General features: G+C 38.4%; 1 protein-coding gene across 5 annotated transcripts in view; it reads left to right on the top strand.

The window, feature by feature from the left end:
* The window catches only part of ZBTB37 (zinc finger and BTB domain containing 37), a 36022-nt gene extending 16312 nt beyond the window's left edge, over window positions 1-19710 (top strand). For 4 of the 5 annotated variants that reach the window (XM_004027924.5, XM_055366089.2, XM_055366105.2 and 1 more), the window contains one exon: window positions 1921-19710. In XM_004027924.5, the coding sequence (XP_004027973.1) occupies window positions 1921-2409 (489 nt within the window). In that variant the 3' untranslated portion in view covers window positions 2410-19710. The remainder of the gene's footprint in view (window positions 1-1920) is intronic. The other variant, XM_055366111.2, reaches the window with a different exon arrangement.
* The last annotated feature ends 146 nt before the right edge of the window (window positions 19711-19856 follow it).

The raw sequence follows: 19856 nt of genomic DNA, 5'->3' as shown, positions 1-19856 counted from the left end.
CTTAAAACCTCAGTCTTAGTATTCAACCCTTGACTTTACATACTGCTTCCCAAACCTGTTGAGAACTGCCTCTATTGGAAAGGCTGAATAGCACCATCAGCATAGGAAGGGACAAAACACATTTTTAGAAATTAAAAGGGCACAAGATCTTCTATAGTGTCTATCTTAGGGGAGAAAGTACGGGCACAAGATTAATTGCTAACTAGATGAATCTTGCTCCAGTTACTCCAGATCAACTTTGACATTTTCTTCTCTTTGCATTGGTACTTTATCCTTTGTTAAACGTATAATTCCCTCCTACATATTTAAAAAGGTTTTTATTCCCCTAATATAATGACTTCAGAAGTCAGTCATTATTAACTCAGGGTAAAAAAATAATTTCTGATTGATTTTTTTAATATAGAATTTTGAACAAAAAAGCATTTCTAAATCCAAAGATTTTTTTTTTTTTTTTTTGAGGTGGGGTCTTGCTTTGTCACCCAGCCTGGAGTGCAGTGGCCTGATTACAGCTTACTGCAGACTTGACTTCCCAGGCTCAAACGATCCTCACACCTCAGCCTTCCCAAGGAGCTGGGACTACATGTGCGCACCACCGCACCCAGCTAATTTTTTATTGTTATTTTTTGTACAGGTGGGGTCTTGCTATATTGCCGAGGCTGGTCTCAAACTCCTAGGCTCAAGTTATTCTCCCACCTCAGCCTCCCAAAGTGCTGGGATTATAGGCATAAGCCACCACATCTGGCCTTAAATCCAAGATTTTTAAATAATTTATTGAAAGGAATATGTTCATACTGCCTCCCAGTTTTCAGATAAAAGAAACCCATGCCCTCAGACAATTTACTCTGAAGTTAGTTAAACTTTAGTAGTCTTCAGAGTGAAAATAATATGTTCATATGATACTGAAATATTTTACATAAAGAGGAATATTGTCACCTACAAATTGTATGCATTTTTATAAAGCTAGCTACTGCTAGATTAAAATGTGGTATTAATGATAATGTCACAATTTATAATATGTTGCCATTATATATTCTATACTATTTGATATAGTAAATGGTAGCCATTAGCCACTTGTCACATGTGGCTATTTAAATTTAAATTGTAATTAATTGAAAGCACTTAAAATTGTAAAAATTACTCAGTTGTATTAGCCATATTACAAATACTCAATAGCAACAGGTGGCTAGTGGCTACTGTAATGAATGGGGTAGAGCATTTTCATCATCATTGATAGTTCTGGCTGGGCGTCATGGCTTACATGTGTAATCCTGGCACTTTGGGAGACCAAGATGGGTAGATTGCTTGAGTCCAGGAATTCAGAACCAGCCTGGGCAACATGGCAAAGCCCCATCTCTGCAAAAAGTACAAAAATTATCTGGGAGTGGTGGTGCGTGCCGGTGGTCCCAGCTACTCAGGAGGCTGAGATGGGAGGATCATCTGATCCTGAGGAGGTCTAGGCTGTAGTGAGCCATGATCACACCACTGCACTCCAGCCTGAGTGAGAGACCGTGTCTCAAAACAAAAACAAAAACAATTCTGTTAGACCAGCACTGCCTAAGTATTTGATTGTCTAGAATATAATTGTAAGATTAGGACCCAGGGTATAGTATAAGTGGGCTCAGTTTCTCCTCACATTACTGTAAAATAGTACATTCAGCAGGGGTTTAATAAGCATTCAGTTTGTCAGCCAGAAAGTAACTTTACTGTGTTGTTCTTTTATAGTAATGGAATAGAGTAGTCTCAATTTTTTAAAAATTATTATGGTAATATCTTTACTTTCTGGTAGTAATTTTCTGTTTGATCCGCCACTAAAAAGGTACATATATATCTTAGTAACAAGTAAAAATAGATTTGATTGCTTTTAATATGTATGCTTAATAATATTTGTTCTTTCTTGGTTATTTTCCTTACCTGGTACAGGTAGAAGAATCAGCAATGATGGGAGTAAGTGGCTATGTGGAGTATCTCCGAGAGCAGGAAGTATCTGAGCGGTGGTTCCGGTACAACCCTCGTCTCACCTGCATCTATTGCGCCAAATCTTTCAACCAGAAGGGAAGCCTGGACCGCCACATGCGCCTACACATGGGGATCACACCATTCGTCTGCCGCATGTGTGGCAAGAAGTATACCCGGAAAGATCAGCTGGAGTATCATATCCGCAAGCACACAGGCAACAAGCCCTTTCACTGTCATGTCTGTGGCAAAAGTTTCCCCTTCCAGGCCATCTTGAATCAGCACTTTCGCAAAAACCACCCTGGCTGTATACCCCTGGAGGGGCCTCACAGCATCTCCCCTGAAACAACTGTCACATCTCGAGGACAAGCTGAGGAAGAGTCACCTTCACAGGAAGAGACAGTTGCTCCTGGGGAAGCTGTCCAGGGCTCTGTGTCCACCACTGGGCCAGACTGAAACATCCAGGGGGAGGGGGCTGACCATCTTCCCCTTTGAGCCATAAGCAGCCAGCATCAGAGCCATGGGCTGATACTTAGATTCACAAAATGCCACATCACTAGGCCAGAAGATGCTCCCAAGATGTTGCCAAACTGGAGGATCAGCAACATACACAAAAGCACTAAAGGCTCCTCCCTTCTTATTGCCCGCCTCACACTTTGGAAAATAATCAAGCAAATCAACTTTCTAATTCAGGGATCAACAGCCTTGGTTTGTTAACTTTATAAGAAAAAAGGTTTTTTAACAAAACGATGATGATAAATGGTCATTTATCTATCAGTCATGTTTGAACACTGTACTTTGGTCCATATCATCTTGGTGGCTATAATTGCCCGGATCTAAAAAATGCAGCAGGAGCCTCAGCCATCCGAAGCAGCCAACCACAAGAGAGGAGGTAGTCATGATGGTGATGAGGAGGAGAAATTTCTCCTCTTCCTTCCCTGCCATAAGATGCATTTTTGTGTTTCAAGAAAAAACAAATGAATACTGGTGGTTCTTATTTTGAAAGGTTATAGACTTTATCTTTCCCCTGACTAGGCATCTAATACTTTGCCTGGTTATTTCATATAATCAGCCATCTTGAAGCAGTATTCTAGTGGACAGCATCACCTGAAGCACTTGGCAACTGGGAGTGAAATGAGCAGCAAAGTGTATGCAATAGGTACTGCTACATTTGGGGGGCTTGAGTGTTGTGTTGAGGAAGAGGAGAGCAGGGAGGGAAGTGTTTTTATGTTTTGCAAATATCAAACAGCACAGAGCCGTTCTGCAACTTCCTGACTGGTATTTGTAAACCATAGTGCTACACATCCTTGGGTAATGGCTCTAGTTCAGGTGAATTAATGTGTTAGGCTGACTACCAAAGTTTCATCCAGTCTCTTTGGCTCCTATTTTCACGTTCAGCAATATTGTAATCAAAAATGTCACTTTCCAGTGAAATGAGCCTGGATTGTATTTTTAAATCCACAGGTCTCCATATTTGATAACTTTTATATGAAGTTTTAAACATGTTTTTTCTGCAGTATTGTGGTTGAAGAAATTCAACACTATGGTTCTTACTGCAACCACAATTTCATTTCCTTATACATATGTAATAGTTTATATTTTCAGGCATATAGAAGAACCTCACTTAAAACTATGTCTCGGGTCTGCAAACCTAGTAATTCATAAACCAACCATCAGCAAACCATAGCTGGTGACTCCAAGAGCTTTGCTTTTTAATAATATACTACAGGGCACTTATCAGAAAACATCATGCAGAATCATGTTGCAATAAATGATCAAAGGATCAATTTTGATCAGGTTTGGTTACTTAGTCATTCCTAAGATTTTTAAAACTTCAAGGGACCCTTTTAGTAATTCTGGGTATTTCTAAGATTCTTAATCCAGCACTGAGAGAAAGAATTTACCAAACATGTAGAGCTTTAGATACCCCGTCTTTCATGCAGTGAGAGAAGGAGGAATATTAAGGGATGCGGGCAAATGGATGCTTATAACTTACAGTGCAAGTTGAAAAATCTCTAGCTTCTGTTGACAGAGCACTAGTTGTTGGGGTTCTTTTAAGTATGTAATGGTTTAAGAAATTGTTTCAGTGCAGAGGCATAGATGACTGTAAAAGAGATTTGGCAGAGGGGCAGGTTGTACCTACACTGGTGAACCATCTGTGAGAATGTTAGTCATGTGCTCCTTTCCTGAGATTGCTTTGTGGTATGTGAAAAGGTGGGTAGAAAATAAAGAAATTTCTTTGAGATAAGAAATTAGAATGCAAAGGGTAGATCTTAAGCAATCTGAGAATTGTACATGTACATAAAGCTGCACCCTCTCACAAGAGAAAGGTTATTTTGTCTTCTGAAAAAGCATAGAAATGCATCTTTTATGGGAAGATAATGATGCTACCATTTAATAAGAGCCTACCCTTAAAGGCAGCATTGAAACTGTATTTTGTCTTTAGGAGACGTAGACTGGTGCATCCTCCGCTTTAGTTAGGCAACAGCATGATAAGGAAAAAACTGTCTTCTAAAGCCATCTTTAGGGACTGGCTATGCTCTGTGGCATAGAAAAGGTAAAGTTGAATTAGCCAAAAATCCTTAGGGAAACAACTGGTAATAAGGTTTTCAGTGGACAGATTTTGCCATTACTAAATAGGCAGTGAGGTGAGAAGTACAGATTATGCTGCTTTGGATGGAGCCTTTAAGCCTACCAGAAAACTTTAAGTCCATCCTACTTTTGAGAAATAGTATGCTAGAAAGTTCTGTTTTTCTTTTTCTTCTTTTTTATATTTTTTAGAGACTGTGTCTTGCTCTTGTCACACAAACCAGAGTGCAGTGGTGCAATCATAGCTCACTGTAATCTTGAACTCCTAGGCTCAAGCGATTGACCTGCCTCAGCCTCCAGGTAGCTAGGACTATAGGCATGCATCACCATGTCTAGCTAATTTATAAATTTTTTTGTAGAGACGGTGTCTCTACAAAATTTGCCTAGGTTGGTCTTGAACTCCTGGCCTCAAGTAATCCTACCACCTTGACCTCCCAAAGTGCTAGGATTACAGGCATGAGCCAGTGAACTTGGCCTGGAGAAAGAATTCTTTGTTGCTTTGTTAGTTTCTTAGATTATATGTGAGAAAATGGAGCTTTTTAAACTATTACCAAATTTTAAAGGTGAAGTGCAGTAATTTCTGTAAAGAGAAACTTTGCAGCATTTGTCAATTCTCCATCCAGGGTTAGCAACAAACAAATGAGGTAGGGACTATCTCATTCTTGTGGAAATGCTATGAATGTTTGGTGGGTTTCCCCTCCCTTTTCTTTTCATTCACTTTAAATAGCCTTTTCCTATATTGATACTGTGAATAGGGTGCTTCCTGGTCATCTAGGACCACTTTAGCACAATCATGTTTGCTGGTTCTCTCAATTGGCCTAGCCAGAGCCACAAAATTCATGAAAATTTAAGGCAGGCTAGCTTTTAAACAAATTAAAACTGCTGAAAACAATTTCAGCCTTTTCGTTAAAAGAGATGTCGTTATTCTAAATAACTGTCCAAGACTCTTACCCACATACACTGTGACATTGTCCTAGTTCTTAGCTAACAACACGTTGGTCATAGGAGTTACTGATGTTCTATCTACATTAATGAACACCTATTGGTGTATGCACAGAGGATACCTCTTAAGGATGTACTAAATGGACTTTGGTTGATGCTGAAAATTGATTACCAAATCTTAACTTGCACGTGTTACCTTGTGAAGGGAACTGCATTAGCAATGAGAGCTACATCATCATGAAGTACTTTAATGCCATGAAATTGCAAACACTGGGACTGTTTTCATTTATTGAGTGGCACTTAGTAGCAAAGGAGCTATCCAGTATTCTCAGCAAAAAAGAGAGACGGAAGTATATTAATCTATTTTCATACTAAGATGTTCCTTTATTCTCTCTGAACTCTAATACCAGTATAAAATATAGCATTGGCATGAACAGTTAATGCTGTACTTAGGCAGAAAGGCTCCTTCTAATGACTTGTTCTCTCTTTACTCAGAACCGTATTTACCTCTGAACCAAGTTGAATTTTATTTTATCCAAGTTGCAAACTACCCCATGCCATTTTTATTATAATAGAGTGTTAAATCTAATCTCAAATACATAAAGGTAAATTAGTTCATAGAGGATAAAGTTTGGGAATGAAGAGAGCAGTTAAGGAAAATTTTATTTTTTGTCATTTTTTAAATGTTTCCAGTTCCCTCTACAGCAGTGAAACAGGGTTTTCCAAAGATGGTTTGAAGATAGAAAAAACTTTTTCCCCCTGGCTTCATAGTTGACATCTGGTATTGGTTGGAATTGGTCTGGTGGCAGAGTGAAGTAGGGAACTTCATTTTTTTCTTTTTTTTCTTAAAGGCAGGGTCTCACTATGTTGCCCAGGCTGGTCTCAAACTCCTGGGCTCAAGTGGTCCTCCTTCCTCAGCCTCCTGAGGAGCTGGGACTACAGGCGTGTGACCACACCTGGCTGTAAATGTCATTCTTAATAGCTGAATAATCTTTGGTCAAGAAGTAACTTTTCCAGAGTTTTAGCTGTTACTTGACATTAATTGGGTTTCTTTTAACTGGTGAAAACTGTATTTATTTTGTTTGACTAGACTATCTAACTTAAATGAAAGCAATGGATAATGGAAGGGAAACTGAACAAAGACAAAAGTCTTCTTCATCATAGTGAAAGGCATTTAATCAGGAAGAAGTTGGAATCCTGGAAGTTTTTCTTTTTTTCAGGTACAAGAGGCATGATTTGTTTCTCTTCCTAAAATGTCCTTCCCCTTATCTGTGTACTTATTAGTTCAGGGAATAACAAATGAGTCTTAATTGAACTTAGTCTTTGGAAATTGAGCTCTTTATTTAGGTTATATGTGAAAGAGTTTAAAATATTGAAATACTTTGGTTGCTAAGCAGATTTAGACAAGCAACAAGCAATTGTCGGGCAAATCCCTAGGTTTGAGAAGATGTCCTCAGCAAAATATACCCTATCGGGGTTACGGAATTAGATGAGGGTTCAGCAAACAGTAGTTTCCAGGTCAAATGCTGAGGCTACTTGCTTGTGTAAAGAAAATTATAATGGAATAGGGCCACACTTACTTGTTTAGGTATTGTTTATGCCTTCTTTCTACTATAATGGCAAAGTTGAGTACTTGTGACAAAGATCACGTGGCTACAAAGCTTGAAAATATTTACTGTCTGGTACTTGTTAGAAAAAATTTGCCAACTCCAAGAAAGAATTACCTCCTAAAGTTGTTACTCATGACATTTTGCCTTTATAATAGTTTGGTTGAAGTTTTAAATTCATGTTGTCACATATACATGTTTTCTTGAAAGAGTTTGCCAACTTTTTCTAGATCCTCTTATAACTCTTTTTGTGCTCCTTCATGATTCCCATTGCTTTAAAAGCATTTAGAATTGGCCTATTGTTTGTCCTTGCCTTAATGGTGCCGGTATTTTAAAGTTTAGTTGTAAGTAAGTTTTGCCATTCCTCTGAGTTAACTTGAACTGGTTTGCATAATGGTGACAAGAATGAATTTTTTCCCAAGTGGATTAAAAACTAATTTCATTATGAAGAAGTATTTTGATTCATATCCAAAGTACTGTTTTTCTGGATTAGAACCCCTACCTTTTCCCTTTGCAATGTATCTTAATTTTAACTTCTTTAAACTTACTCTGTTCCACGTAGAGCAGTAAAAAGCCAAGTTTTTCTTCCTTTTTTCCTGGATGTTTTGAAACATAATGAAACATCTGAGGATTTCAAATTCTTTTTAGACCTATCTTCCCATTTCTTCCCATTTCTGTTATTGTCTATAATTCTTCTAAATACATATTGGACCATTACATGTTTGCTTTGTGAATGTTCATTCTTAGTGTTCAGATAGCCTACTTATACTCGATGTGGGAAAAATGGGAAATGTTAGGGGGTTAATAAACAGAAATCCTTGCAGGAAGCCGGGTGTGACAGCAGTCACCTATAATCCCAGCTACTTGGGAGACTGAGTTGAGAGGCCCACTTGAGGCCAGGAATTTAAGGACCAGCCTGGGCAACATAGACCTTATCTCTAAAACAAAAAAAAAATCCTTGCAAGAGGAGAGAATAATTGCTTCCCATTTGGAAATGATATAGGGACTTTTGAATTAGATCTATCTTGACAAAGTTTTCTAGGCCATGCTGTTACAGTATAGGGAGTTTGATTCTGTTGTGAGCTCTGTCAACATAGACGAAGTTCAGGTGAGTAACTAGCTTTCTATAATAGGGACTCTCTTCACTAGGTATTTTAAAGTTGCTGCTTTCTAATTGGATATTAGGAAGTTTTATATGATATGCCCTCTGAGTAATAGATAATCCTCATCTATAAAGTTCCAGAATATTTGCCTAGGTTAGATCTCCCCTGGCTTAGAGCAGTTATACCTATAGTAACAGTAGGTTTTTGAGATTTTGGAGTATTACTTTTCTGATTAACCTAGGATTCTGATTAACCTGGAATGTGGGACTTGTGAAAGAAATTGGATTTTGTTAGCCCAAAGAATCATCTGCATCCCACTCTATTTGAGGTCTTGGTAATAGATGTCAATTTAAATATGCATCTATTGAAAGCAGTGGAGTTTTCCAAGCATTATGACTTCCTTGATAATTTTCAGTCTTATCTTTTTTCTTATTTTCTAGTCTCTTTCCCTGTCTTTAGTCTTCTTCCTCTTAAATGGTGCTTTTCCCAGGGCCAGTCTTTTTACTTTCTAAGCAAGCAGGCTTTTTTGTTCAGCATAAGCCAGAGTTAGATATTATGATTACTTTGAAACATCTGAATATGTTACATTCCAAAGTGTGTAATTATTGATAGTAGTATCAAAACCTGAAAGATATTGGTGCAGATTATTCAGTTTTGCTGTGTAGGCAGACTGTCTTTCTCCTCAACTGTGACACACTGCAGTGACTTGAGAAGGCAAATATTACTTGAAACCCCCATTATCTTTATAGAGGGTACGTATATAAATTTTCTTACCTGACATTTTTACCATTATCAATATATCAGTAGCTCACATCTTAACATAGAAGAAGCCCATTAGCTCAAATACTGGAAGCTTCAAACAAGGAAATAAATTACAAAAGCAAAGCAGTTAATGAAAAAAACCTGTCTATTGCCTGCGTCTTTCATGTCTGCTCAATAGGTCCTGTTGAGGAGGCTAGAATACACCATCCAGTTAAGAAAGGGGTTGTTTTGTTTTGTTTAAGACAGAGTCTTGGTCTGTCTTCCAGGCTGGAGTGCAGTGGGTCAATCTTGGCTCACTGCAATCTCCACCTCCTTGGTTCAAGCAGTTCTCGTGCCTCAGCCTCCCAAATAGCTGAGATTACAGGCGTGTGCCACCATGCCCAGCTAATTTTTTTATTTTTAGTAGAGATGGGGTTTCACCATGTTGGCCAGGCTGGTCATGAACTCCTGGCCTCAATTGATCCTCCCGCTTCGGCCTCCCAAAGTGCTAGACTTAGAGGCATGAACCACTGCACCCAGCCTCAGTTAAGAGAGTTTTATATTCAGCATCTCATATGGCCTACACCATGATTTAATATACTGTGAATCTTAGGATTTCAGTTAATCCATAATGCCAGGAGTTAAGGTATTTCATGGGAACATGTTTCCTCTTTTATGAAATCACCTGTCTGCAGTGATAGGTAATGTATAAGAGAATGTTTCATTAAGTAAATATTAAGTACTTTTTAATACCAGACAACATGCTTGGGATTTGTATAATAAAACTGGTTTTAGACATAGTTTAGACATGATGTGTCTTCCTATACTTGAGAGTCCTAAGCCCACTTGGTTGGCGTCTGGGATGTATTGCTTTTGAAAAGCCTGCACTTTTTACTGTAGAGATAAAAGATCAAAAAGGGGACAGAATTAGCTTTATTAAGTGCTTTATTGTCATAACTGTGGTTAAGACAATAATACTATGAGGTAATAACAGTAATGTTAAAAATAACTAACTTTTTTTGAATGCTTACTATGTGCCAGGCACAGTTCTATGTGCTTCACATTGATTAACTCATCTAATCCTTATGACAATCCCATGAGGGTAGATAACATCCTCATTTTAGATGGGAAGAAACAGACACAGCTGACTCAGGCTAACACTAGAGTTGCCTCTAGTAGGTGTAATTATATCATATTTTATAGATGAGGAAACTGATGAACCCAAGGTTACATAACTGGTAAATTACAGAGCCAATATTTACCAATCTTGATTCCAAAGCCCAGAGTATCTGCATGATGTCATATTGATTCCATTTACTTATCAAGAGTTGAAGTTGACTGGAATATACAGTAGCCAGGAACAGTACTGCTTTTTGTGAATGTGTAATTCAAGAGTAAGTGATTAGAAGATTCTTCAAAAGCTGATGCAGTTGATCTCTGAGCAGAGTTGGATAGTGAATATTTTCGGTGGATATTGCCCACTGATTCAAGGGAGTCACCTGTGTGGTTAGGTCTAATAGTGAGTGAGGTACTATCAAGGCAAAAATTGAAAGAGTTCCAGTTACCTATAGCTGTGTAACAAACTTAATTAAAATTAAGTAATTTTAATTACTTAAAATCAACCATTTACTATATCATGATTTTGTGAATCAGAAAATCCAGGAAGGGCTTGTCTGGGCAATTCTGCTCCCTGTGACAATGACTCAGGTCACCTGGTGGTATTCAGCAGGTGGTTAGACAAGTCTGGAAGGAATGTCCAAGATGATCTTACTTACATACCTGACACTTTGGTGGGGAGACTAGAAGGATGGACTCAGCAGGGCTTCTCTTTCTCTCCATGAAGTCTAAGGACTCTCCATGTGTTCTCTTCATCAAGGTAGTCAGATTTACTACAAGGACAGCTAAGGCCTCTGAAAGGCTGGGCAGAAGAATCTAGTCAACTTAAAGGCCAGGCCTAGAATTATCATACAGCCACCACTGTACTCTTGGTCAAAGAACTTAATGGTAAGATGACAGCAAGAATGAGGGGGGAAAAAAGAACTCAATGGTCAGCCCAAATTTAAGGAGAGAAGAAATACCCTACCACTTTATGGAAGGCATGTCCAGGACTTGGGGCTATTTTTAATGTGTTAATGTTTTTTTTGTTTTGTTTTGTTTTTTGTCTTGACTCTTTGGTGTTTATTCATCAGTTGTTTGTGCTGTAGAAACCATTTATTATGTCTACCATGGGTCACTAAAGGAGCTAGAAGGAGAATGAGACAAATATCTGGAGCATACTTCATTTGCTGCCCTCTCCCTCCAAGTTTCATTTATCTTACAGCAAAATTTTCATTTTGTACTGTGTTCCAAGTTGTGAACATTTGCCTGGTTTTGCTCTGAAGCCACGGTAACTACATGCGGAGCTAGAAATACTCTAGGAGTAAAAAGCTTACATTTTTTTTTTGTTTGTTTTTTGTTTTAGGACAGAGTTTCACTCTGTCACCCAGGCTGGAGTGCAGTGGTACAATCACAGCTCACTGCAGCCTCAACCTCCTGGACTCAAGCAATCCTCCCACCTCATCCTCCCAAGTAGCTGGGACTCCAGATGTGTGCCACTACACCTGGCTAATTTTTGTGTATTTTTAGAGACGGGATCTCACCATGTTACCTGGGCTGGTCTTGAACTCCTGAACTCAAGAGATCCACCTTCCTCGGCCTCCTGAAGTGCTGGGATTACAGGCATGAGCCAACGTGCCTGGCCCGGAAAGCTTAGTATTAAATAATTTGATTTCTTGGAGATACCAGCTGTATTTTAAGTTTACAAATAGGTGAATACTCTTGTGGTATGGAAACATTGCATGGCTGCTGGATCTCTTTCAACAGGAGTTTCTATTGGGTGGCTACATGGATCATATTCTTGAGATAGTGAAAAGTTTTACCTACTTATCTTAATCCCATCTCTACCTCTACACCTCCTCCAGCATGATTTTGTGCTAGAAGATGAATCAGTTCCTTTCATTCTTGTTACCTTTCATACAGGAAAATTCATCGCCCAATTTTATATGTTGTTAATCTTTTAAAATTGGCTGTTGTTACCAGCCTCTCTCATTTAAAATAACAGATCATTGAAGTTTTTTGATTTTTGGTTAGATGTGTCAGATTTAGGATGCCTTATTTAAACTCATGCTGTCTTACTAGACTGTTCCTGCTCTGAGAAGAAATATGGACAGAGAATGAATTTCACTGTCCATATTGATGAACCCCAAATCAATACACTTCTTAAGAAAGGTTTGAGATTATCCAGTCCATGTGCAATGAATCCTTGGAGCATTAGCTGTGTGGCCTTCCTACTGATCATCTGCAGTTACCACAGTAAAGAGATCTCTGTTCCTAGGTCAGGCCTTAGCAATTACAAATACAGGAAATAAAGGGGTACTCAATGCTGAAGACTTAATTTTGGGTACCTACAAAATCCTGGAAAGGGAAAAAGAAGACCTTGGCGTTTGTATTTGAATAACCAGAGATGGAGTGTTTGAGGCTTTTAGGCATAAAGATTAATTAGATTTTATCATATAAAAATTTAAAGGCCTTAAAACTTTCTTTTGGATTCACATTTCCACTCTGGTATAATCCACTCTGGTGTAGTCTGCCCTTTATGACAGAGAAAGCCTTTGAAAATATTGTCCCAGGGAATGAAAAATCTTAATGATGATCTATGGAAATGTCTCTCATTCTCTATTATAGCCCTTTGGGCCCTCCTATAGATTCTCTGTGAATCTAAGTTTGAAATCATTTGGTGTTTGCATGAAAAATAATTCTTACTATTCATTTAAATAATTCTTAAATGTGGTCTTAAATTGCAAGAGAGAACAAAGCCAGAAAAAAGGGAACCTTGTAGATTGACCAAATATTTATTCTTTATTTTCAGCATCACAAATCTAAACCATTTCAAGCTAATACAACAACCTGAGTGAGTAGAAATTCCTTAAGGTTTAGATTTCTGCTTTTAGTCACATCTTGAAGCAGATGTTTATGACATATTTGAAGATGATCCACTGAGTTTCCTATAAAGTAATAGAATCCTAACTATAGTGGTTCTTTAAGAACCACTGAAAAAACAGAATTGCAGTGCAGGGAACAAAGCTTAAAATGTGTTTCCTCTGGAAGCCAAGATGCTAAAAAAGTGGTCACTAAAAGTGTGACTGAAGTCCATCTCTAGAATGGCTATCAGTTAGATAGCAGAAATATTTAGAATGTATATGGCATTTCTAATATTTTTACAAAAATTATTTTAAATCATGTAACTCGAATTTTTTTTAAAAAGTCTGTTTTCTTTTTGGAAAACTGGCACAATAAAAATAACACTAATATAATTCCATTGTATATGCATGTGCATTGAACCCAGAGTGGGTATACTAAAGATAGTTCATGCAAATAACTTATGGGAAGTTTGGCTATTTTTTCATGTATGTTTATAAATATATTTAGTCATCTACTGTGACCTTGGTAGCACAGAAGCATTTTGTTAGCTGTATCATTAATTCTAAAAATCAAATTCTTGGCATAGTAGGCTATGAGAGCTTTTTGTTACTTTGTATTTTGGCTAAGAAAATTATTTCTTGCACTTTCTATTTATAAAGATGTTATAACACAATGCACCCACTTAATGCAGCTTTTCTTTAGAGAAAAAAGATGTAGGTGTAAAAGTGAAAGGTATGTTTTCAAACCTGGCAAAAGGAGGGACCTCAAAAAAATAAATTTGACTTGCCATCTACCTGAGTAGGGTTGGGGATTAATAAAAAACTTAGGTTGAAAGTGGCTGTTGGGATAGGTATACTGTTGCTGTGAATTGCAATATTGCTGTGAGTTGCCAGCTATGTGTGTGTAAGTTTATGTGTGTATGTGAGAAAAAGGTATTTTGTGAAGGCATAAAAGTCAGTGTAGAATATCCTACCTCCCACTAGAGACTGAGCATATTCAAGATTGCTCTGTAGTCCCTTGGGCAGGAAGCTGGATTCCTCAGCCACTGTCTACCCCATTCTTCTCTATACTCACTTCAGCTCCTCTACCTCTGAGCACTTGGCTGAAGAAAGAGTATAGCTTTCTGTAGCAAGCAAAGGAAAGCCAGGCCCAAAATACAGAGGCTGCAGTATCTGAAATTCTTATCAAGTTCAGATATCAATATTTGATTTTGTTGCCCAAATCAAACAATGTCAGAACACTTGAGTTTAGTGCTTTTTTTCTCTCTCTCTCTCTCTCCCACAAACTTCTCCCGGTTTACTGCTTTTATCCACTGGCTTCTGTTTGGCAGGAGTAGCCAGTGGAGGTCAAGTCTGTTTTTAAAGACTAAAACACCTAATTCCTTTTAATGATGTGTAACATTTGTTTGAATCCCCAACTTTTTTTTTTTGGGGGGGGGGGTAGAGATGGAGTCTCCCTATGTTGCCCAGTCTCGTCTTAAACGTCTAGGTTTGGTTGGATGCAGTGGCTCACACCTGTAATCCCAGCACTTTGGGAAGCTGAGGTAGGCGGATCACCTGATGTCAGGAGTTCGAGACCAGCCTGGCCAACATTGTGAAACCCCGTCTCTACTAAAAATACAAAAAATTAGCTGAGTGTGGTGGCAGCATCTGTAGTCCCAGCTACTCTGGAGGCTGAGGCAGGAGAATCGCTTGAACTCGGGAGGTGGAAATTGCAGTGAGCCGAGATCACACAGTTGCACTCCAGCCTGAGCAACAAGAGCGAGACTCCATCTCAAAAAAAAAAGTCTGGGCTCAAGCGATCCTACCACCTCAGCCTCCCCAAAGTGATAGGATTACAGGTGCCAGTCACCACACCTGGCCCATGATGGATTTTCAGATGACCTCTTTTACTTCTAATCTCTCCAAAGAGAGATATTCTTATTTTTAAGGTCAATATTGTCTTAATAGTCATGATGTCCTCACCTGAATGTTGTAGGTGTCAGAAAGTTGTTTCAATAGTAATATGCCACCAGGCAGACCACCTAATCTTTAAATCCAGTTGTAGCACTCAATTTTCTGTTTGGGGCACTAGTGCAAGTCAACTTGCCCACTTTTCTAATATTTCTTACAGCTAAGGAGGAACTGTTGGTCCTTTGATATCCTAGAATGCTTTCTACTTGTGGAAATGCTTTTCACCCTAATACACTGATTATATTGTATAAATGTCTAAACAGGGATTCTCTGGTTAGAAGTGAAATGAGAGAGTGATCCATTTTCAGATTTTTAGAGATTGGCTCCCGTATTTTAGGTACTAGCTGGTAAGTATTTAGTTTTCCTGGTGACTTTGGATACGGCAAGTGGAGATACAGAGAATGTGAAATTCCAAATAATAAGACAAGCATTACTCACAAATGATGACTGATACAGTAATTTCTGCCCAAATGCAGTAAGAATCTTGTAGGGAGATGAAGTGGTAAAATTAAATTATATGAATCTTTTTACCATGACTATTTATTTTTTTTCCTACCTGTAGCGTAGTTCTCTGCCTATAAGCCATGCTAATATCCTAGACCCAGGAATTAATTCCTGCTTAGGAAAATTTTTCCTTCTGGCTTATCTTTTGTTTGTGCCCAGAGTTTTGTTCTAGACCTGTCCCCTGATCTTTTGCTATAGCACATACTTAAGGTGCAGCCTTCTTACCTAAATCAGTACTTTACTGTTGGTGTTGCTTCCTATTACAGCCAGTTATTTATTTAAAAAGTAGTGAAAAAATGCCTAGGTAGTTTGATTGCAGCATGTTAAATCCATAAATCTGGACAGAAGCCATGGAATCTTACCTTTTCTCTCTCTAGCTTGGATGAACACCGGCCTTATGCTTTCTATTATAGGACTAGTTGACCCAGTTCTTCATATTGGTTGCACATTAGAATTGCATAGGACCCCCTCTAGACATTTACATTTTATTAGTCTGTTGTGCAACCTGGGCTTTAGGTGATTCTAATGTGCAGCCAAGGTTGAGAATCACTCCCTATGTAATCCCTAGTGGTCATTGGCAGGATAACCTCAATCCAGTTCTCTTTGACCTGAAAATATCTTTATTGATATTCCATGCATGGCTCTCAATTCAAAGTGTACAGTGGGTCAAGGCTTAGGTAGCAAAATGGATCATCCATTTGTCCTCAGAATAATTCTGGAGGGAGATATTGTCATCCATCCAGTTTCCTCTCTATACCAAATACAAAGTACACATAAATAAGCAAAACAAATTTTCAAAGTTCCTTCTCTAGAATCCTCTTTCTTTTGCATATGTAGTTTCAGTGGAGATTTCTCAACTAGCTGAAATAGAGCACTTGAATATATTAAAAGAGCCCAAACTGCTTACTGCAATTTCTATTTGTAAAATAAACAGGTGGCATTGTTAATGGAGAAAAGGAAGGATCCTACCTGTGGTGATGGTAATATGTTTATTTATCTCTTAGCCTGTCTTCTAAGTGGGATTTCAGTGTCAGTTAACTTTCACTTTTCTTGGATTGTTTTTTTGTGAATGAAATGAACTAGTTAAGGCTTAAGTATTTCTGAATAATATATGAAATGTGAAATGAGTCATTTTAGGATCTTTCTTCTGGGATGTCAAAGACCTAACCAAGTAACTCCCAAATGAGGTTCCAGATTCATTTTTCTCATCCCAGGTAGTAAACGTGTTTTAATGGGTTTGTTACTTGCCCGTGGCAACCTCACACAGAGGGGAGAAGTGTTTTATTACCCTAAAATAGTGAGAACCACTGTTCAAACTAACTAGCTACCAAGTGACTTCTAACTCATGAAGAAAATTTGTATTTAAGAGCAAGTTCAAAGGTAGCAGGCTCTCTTCTGAGAGTATTCTGGATACCACGGAAAGTTTCATTTATATGTTGGAACTTCAGTAGGTGATATGTGCAAGGAGAAAAAGTAGGTCAAGGAGAAAGTTGGTTAGTGCAGAGGACTGAATTAGCATCAGTCTGTGAAATTTCATTAAAGTAGCACTAAGGCCTGGCTGTTTGCTTAGCATGTAAATGCTGCAGTGTCCGAGAAAATGCCTCCTATGCCTTAGAAAATTTGCTGAAGGCTTCCTGTTACTGGTGGAGTAGAAAAGCAATAGCCTTTGAGACTCCAAAGAGAGTAGCCCCCTTAGGGTTTTCATACTGAAGAACCTTGTGGAGTACTGTGAAACATTGTTGAACTTTATGCAAATTATACTGCACTGGATTTTAAGATTTTATGGGGGGAGAGTAGAGCAGAGTGGGGAAGTAATGATAAAAGATAAATACGTAAACTTGTACTATATTTTAAGCAAGGAATGAAACAAATTCCCTAACAGGAATTCCCTGTCAGCACTGTGAAGTTTGGTCAAGTTCTGCCTAATGGGTTGGCTTGCTGATTCCTCTTAAACCTCTAGGAAATCCTTTCTAAGACAGCAAAACAAACGTTAGTTTGAGTACTATTTCACCACCCTGCTCCATCCCCCTACTCTCAAGAAAAGAAAAGCATTCCCAAACTATAGGCAAAAGAAATGTGTTCTCAGTCCATTAATTTTTCATCTGCTATGATCTCTGTTCACAGTTTTAGCACATTGCATTATTTTGTAATCTGGTAGCAGAACATCAGGAACTAATGGCTTCCTTCCCTTTAAGAAATCTTAAAGTTAGAACTTTTTTTTTTTTTTTTTTTTTTGAGACAGGGTCTTGATCTGTCACCCAGGCTGGAGTACAGTGGTGCAATTATAGCTCACTGCAGCCTCCGCCTCCTGGACTCTATCCTCCTGCCTCAGCCTCCCAAGTAGCTGGAACTACAGGCATGTGCCACCATGCCCAGCTAAATTTTCTATTTTCTTTTAGAGACAGAGTCTCACTATGTTGCCCAGGCTGGTCTCAAACTCCTGGGCTCAAGCGATCCTCCCACCTAGGACTCCTAAAGTTACAGGTGTGAGCCACTGTGCTTGGCCTAGAACTCTATTTTTGGCATTTCTTTCTAAATGAGTACATTGGAAGAACATTTAGGTTTCCAGGCTCCTCATAATTTCTGAATGGGACCCGCTCTGCTCTGCCTCTGAAAGGAGAAGAAAAGGCTGAGGGTTCAAAGACAGAAAAGTCAATGTAGCAGAAATTTGATTTCCTTCAGATGGACATAGTCTGAAAGAAATCTATCCAGCTGTTCTCTATGGTGCTTATATGATGGGTGACAGCTGTCCCCATCTACCTGTCCCTGGCACTGTGCCTTCACACTGGTCACTGTGAAAAGCAGATCACACTGGACTCAGAGGCCAGAATCCAGGACAAGATCCCCCTTCTCATCTTGAGCCCATCACATCTTTGTATAGCTGTTAATGTAGCATTTACTTCTCTATGGGAAACTCTTGGGTTTTTAACCCAAGAAGAAATTGTAAAGCATTTAAACTAGTCAGAAAATAAGATTCTGATGGTAGTGATCAAATAAAGGAAAATTTCACTTCCTCTCAGTTGATATTGATTGATAGCAAGGATCAACTACGCCCACCTCTTCCTAAGTTTCTAAAGGCTACCATAATATTTGTAAACAACAAATTTATCTAATATTTTTTACAACTTGCTAATCAAGGAGGATTCATATTAAAACAGACAATCAGTTTCTAAAATGTTATCCCTGAAAGGGAATGGAATAGAGTATTTTTAGCTGTAAGAACCTACCAGTCTGTTTTTTCCCTTTGAAAAAAACTAATGTTTGAGATTTGTGTCTTTTCATCTGAAGCAGTTACTCCATTAATAGTAAAGATGCCTCGGGAAAGTCAGTGAACCAGAATAGTGCTCTTGCACCACTGAGGGTGCTAGACTGGCTTTGTGCATCTTATTTCCTAAGAATATCAGTTTTTATTATGACCTTAATTATAAATACCTATATATAGGAGTAGGATTTTCTCTCACCCAACCCTACTTTAATCATTATCACTTAAGTGTAAACCTCCATCTCCCCCTCTTTCCCTTTACCGAAAAAAAATGCACTTTAATTCCTAAGGAGAGTGGCTGTTCCTGGCCCTGAAACCAGATTACTTCAGGAGGAGAGTTAAGGAGGGAGAACTCTTACCAGACCCTGTGAAATGAACTAAATTTCTTAATGTAAACACACAAGTAATATCCACTTTTAAGTGGCCCCCACTCCATGCCAAAGGGAAAAAGAACCACCAAATTGAAAAAGGATTCTAAATACCTGTCCTGATTTTGGAAGTTTCACTGGGGAAAAACTACCTAAGATTATTTTCACAGCTACCAATTTGTCAGAAACTTTGGTGGTGTTTTGTGGGAGGCTGAGATTTTTTAAATTAAAAATCAAGTGAAAACACAAAGACTCTAAGATACGATCCTGATTTGTGTCATTTCTAAGTATCAGATTTGTTCTCCCTTCATTTGACAGGTGTTCTCAGTCTCTCCTCCTGTAAGATTCTGTCCTTCCCCTGATGACAAGCCAATAGTTCTTGGTGGGGTTGCATGTCTCCTAGAGCCCCAGGACCCCTGTCGTGTCGGGGAAGGGGGGAGGGCAGGAGGGTGGGCAGAGACTCGGGTTGGGGGAGGGAGATTCAAAGAAAGAGTGAAAATATGGGTTTATATAAACATATTTAAAGCAGTTTAGCAAAAGCTTTCTCGTTGAACAGCTTTAAGAACAATGTGAATGAAATCTTAGCAACTTGGTTAGTAATCTGAAAAGTCTATTAATGTATACTTGAAATTCTGTTTGTATAAAAATGCATTTTCCCCTTTATTTTAACACTGTGTAAAAGAACATTATGCATGTGAGTGGTTTGAGAATTAAATGGTTTAATACTCAGATTTGAATCTGTCTTTTCTATATGTAGAAACTAATTTGTTTAAATTTTTGATATGTTTTAGTGTGATGGAAATACTGAGAATTCACTCTCCCTTCCCTTTCTGGCTGTGTACCATCTTTTATCGCTCTCTCCCTCATTTTCTTGA

Source organism: Gorilla gorilla, chromosome 1, assembly GCF_029281585.2.
Source record: "Gorilla gorilla gorilla isolate KB3781 chromosome 1, NHGRI_mGorGor1-v2.1_pri, whole genome shotgun sequence".
Lineage (NCBI taxonomy): Eukaryota > Metazoa > Chordata > Mammalia > Primates > Hominidae > Gorilla > Gorilla gorilla.
Note: the sequence above shows the minus strand (reverse complement) of the source record. Positions and strands in the feature narration are given on the sequence as shown.